Genomic DNA, 3,869 nt, shown 5'->3' with positions numbered 1-3,869 from the left:
CCAGGATGGTCTCGATCTCCTGACCTCGTGATCCGCCCGTCTCGGCCTCCCAAAGTGCTGGGATTACAGGCTTGAGCCACCGCGCCCGGCCGCTATGTTTCTTTAAAAGCTTATTTATCTATCTAATTTATACATTTGGTTTCAGATAGATTTGCTGTGAAGAATATTTTAACCACATTCTGGGGCCCAAGAGATTGCTATTCCTCCTATAATGTTGAATGGACGCCCAGGTCATGCTTGTCTGGAGACAAGAGCAGAGGCACCTCCCCAACAAAATTCCAAATCACTGCAGGACCACGCCACAGACCCCACCTCCTCGGTGCCACAGACAGGCACAGACCTATAAACCTTGGATGCACATTACAACTGGAAAACCAACAAGCTCCATGCTGCTCCTCTGAAGACTGCCCTTCCTCCCAAAGGGGGAGACAGAGACCCACACTTGGAAGGGCCTCATGCACTGACAAAATACACTGTGGCTTCCTGGGGAGGACAGTGGGGCCTGGAGATGAGGGTCGCTCATCGTGGAGAGGAGGGAGGAGTAGGGTGTGGGGGCCAGGCAGATGCCCAGGGGAGTGAGGCAGAAGGCATGTCCAATCGCTGCTCCCAGGGACACTGTTTCTTGGTGTGAGACCTTTGGTTAACTTTTCAAAAGAGGCTGGAAACATAGATTTTTATCATACCGGCAGCTAAAAATCTCTTTCAAAAACAACGCTGGGCTGGGTGCAGTGACTCACGCCTGTAATCCCAGCACTTTGGGAGGCCAAGGCGAGAGGATCTTTTGAGCCCAGGAGTTTGACGCCAGCCTGGGCAACATGGCAAAACCCCATCTCTACTAAATATAAAAAATTAGCCAGATGTTGTGGTGGTGGGTACCTGGAGTCCCAGCAACTCAGGAGGCTAACGTGAGAGGATCACCTGAACCTGGAAGATCGAGGCTGCAGTGAGCCATGATCACACCCTTGCAGTCCAGCTGGGACAACAGAGCCACGCCCTGTCTCAGAACAAAACAAAACAACAAAACAAAATGCCACTATAGGCTCTCCTACTCCACTGTGGCAAACAGGTGGAAGGAAATCATTAAGGATGGGCAACACCCCGGGAGGCTCAGCCTCCCCTGCCCAAGCCCAGACCTACTCTCCCATGCCACGGGGCTGGACAGGAGAACCCAAAGTTCTCCTCTCTCACAGCAGTCTGCCACTTCCTTAGGAAACCCACTGAGCAAAATCTGTAGGCTGTGTGTCTACAGTAGCCCAAACAATCAAGTTAAAGAAAATCTATTCAATTCAAACATTTGTTGGGAGCCCACAATGTATTAGGCCACACAGGGCAATACACCCCACACACCCTCCCTTAAGAACCAGCTCACATGCCCGGCAGCAAAGGCACCTGCCCAAGGAGGCCAGCAAAGGTGGAAAAGCTGAGAGGGTCAAGTCTGAGGTCTGTTGATGCTTTATACCTAAGCCCCAAATCCTTTCTGGGCTGTACTATGTACATTTAAGGAACATTAAAGTCAGAAAAACAAAACTCTCATCATTTTGGTATACTGTTAGTTTCTTTTTGAGTTTGTGCTTCTTACAAGTGGCAAAACTTAAAGATGAAAAATTCCTAGAAGTTCTACTTTTCCGTTAGAAAAATCAAATGCCTCTTAGTACACTACATGTGTTTTACAGTTAAGACACCCAAATAAAAACATTAGATTTACAAAGTATTAAATAGTCTTACAATTTCTGTTCTTCTCACCAGCATTAAAAAAACAAAAACAAAACAAAAGAAACAGAAATTCCTTTTTTAGCCAGTCATTTCCTAAGTTTCTGTGATTAAGTCTATTACAGACTGAACACCCAAACTCATAAGCCCAGATGCCTGCAGAGGGAGTCTGGAGCCTCTCAGTACCTCCTGTGTTCCTCTGTGGCCTCCTCCTTTCCTCCTCCTCCCACCCCACCAGCTCACCTGCTGCCTCAGCAATATCAGGCCCAGCTTTGCAAGCCTTAAACTCCCAAACACACAAGGCCAGACTCACTATGTGCAAATCAATCTAGCCACAAAGTGACCCCAGAGCCCCTGCCTCATCCTGTTCTAATGCTGTCAGCACCTGCCTCTCAGGCTGTCCTTCACGGAACACCTGCTGTGTGCGAGCCCCATTGTTCTCAAACCTCGTACCCACAGATGCAGCCCTTTCCTTGGAGCCTTGCTTGTAGGACTGTTCCCAGGGCCATGTGCCCAGAGCCTCTGCCTTCGACCTCATGGGCTTGATGCATCTGCACCTTTCTCCTTCCACATCTCCAAAAGTAAATACACAACGTGAAAAAACACACAAGATCCAAGTTCACTCAAGGAGACTATAATACCTACAAGGCCAGCATAAAATTCCACAGAAACCAAAGTACTATATATCTGGATTTTTTAAGGGTATAAAAAACTAATTTGTTTTAAAAAAGAAACTATAGTTTTCAGTGGTCATCTTTTCCAAAGGCAGTTAGGCTTCTAGAATGCACAACTGACAAGGCATCTCCAACATGATGGCTTCAGCTGACTTCTCAGGCTGTCAACATTTTTACTCACCTCAGCTGAAGACAGACACGCTGGGCCCCCAGTGCAGGGCAGTCTTCTGTGGACACAAATCCAGCACCGGAGAGCAACACTAGCACAGAAAGTCCTCCAGCTGGGAAGGGGCACAGGGACCTTTCTGGGTAATAAAAGTGTTCTATTTCTCAATCCGGGTGGTAGCTCTACCTATCTGTCTCTAAAGATATAGGTATTTAAACTGTACACTTAAGATATATACCCTTCACTGCATGTAAACTAAATCACCATTAAAGTAAAAAGACTCCCCCTAAAATCAGACATCATGACGAAAATGAACCCTTACTAAAATTAAAGGAAAAATGGACACATACCACTTACCGAAATTCAAGAAAATCAGTTTGGCCTGTATTCCAGGACATAGTTTGATGAGAAATGGAATGGCAATGTACAACCCCAAAACACAGAAGAGTATCTTCCTCAGGCGCAACCATAGGCTCTTTCGCCTGCAAGAGAAAAGCAATGAATCGGTCAAAAGGCAATAGGTGCCATTTTGCTGTAGTTTGTCAATAGTGGTATGAAAATCCCTAAAGAGCCATACGTATTTTTTTTTCCACAAGGATACTGCCAATAATAAAAGTAGCCTCCCACCTGCCTTTGCTCAAGTAATTATTTTAGATAGTCTTTAATCTGAGCTTAGAACTCTACTGGGGGTAAGAGGAACTTTTTTTCTTGAAAGACAAAGAAATAGCTAATGATTCCTTACATTCGCCCTTGCGGAAGAATCCAGCAGAGAAAGCAGACCCCACAATGCCTCCCACCTGACATCAGACCCCAGCTGTAACCTCATATCAGGGAAGAGCGGCCTCCTCAGGCCTCCCGATCAGTCTTCTGTGAGCCAACTGCAGGCAGGCGTACGTTACTCATTAGCTCCTGGTAGGAAGCACGCAGACCAACGACATCAACAGAACCTGCCTGACCAGGTCCTCGGAGAGCAGGAGGCTAAGAACTGGCACGGTGTGTTCTTGCATTTACGTGTGGGCGAGCCCCTCTGTACCCACTCAAGAGAGGACCCTTTTCCAGGCCCGTCAAGCCAGGTCGCCAGACCAGAGTCTCATGACCCTCTTCTAATTCCTCTCCAGCTCCAGAGTTCTTATCATGTTCCCAAACCTCCTTTCAAAACTATCTCTAACCCGGTGATTCTCAAACTCCTTGGTCTCAGGACTTCTCTACAGTACAAAATTGAGGACCCTACAGAACTTCTGCTCAAAGAGCTTCTTAGCTTCTCATTTGACAGACAGTCAAAAACAGTTTATATTTATGATGATCTGTCATATGAGAAG

The 3,869-nt window shown here is 46.7% G+C and overlaps 1 protein-coding gene across 1 annotated transcript in view; it reads right to left on the bottom strand.

Annotated features, from left to right (window-relative positions):
- Window positions 1-3,424, bottom strand: part of ABHD12 (abhydrolase domain containing 12) — a 34,527-nt gene extending 31,103 nt beyond the window's left edge. The window contains exons 1-2 of the mRNA XM_011952176.1: window positions 3,372-3,424; window positions 2,908-3,032 (exon numbers count right to left, since the gene is read on the bottom strand). Coding sequence (XP_011807566.1) covers window positions 2,908-3,032; window positions 3,372-3,376 — 130 coding nt within the window. The 5' untranslated portion in view covers window positions 3,377-3,424. The remainder of the gene's footprint in view (window positions 1-2,907; window positions 3,033-3,371) is intronic.
- Between the last annotated feature and the right edge of the window lie 445 nt (window positions 3,425-3,869).

This window comes from Colobus angolensis, unplaced genomic scaffold (assembly GCF_000951035.1).
Source record: "Colobus angolensis palliatus isolate OR3802 unplaced genomic scaffold, Cang.pa_1.0 Scaffold336, whole genome shotgun sequence".
In the NCBI taxonomy this organism is placed as follows: domain Eukaryota; kingdom Metazoa; phylum Chordata; class Mammalia; order Primates; family Cercopithecidae; genus Colobus; species Colobus angolensis.
This window is presented reverse-complemented; position numbering and strand designations above follow the sequence as displayed.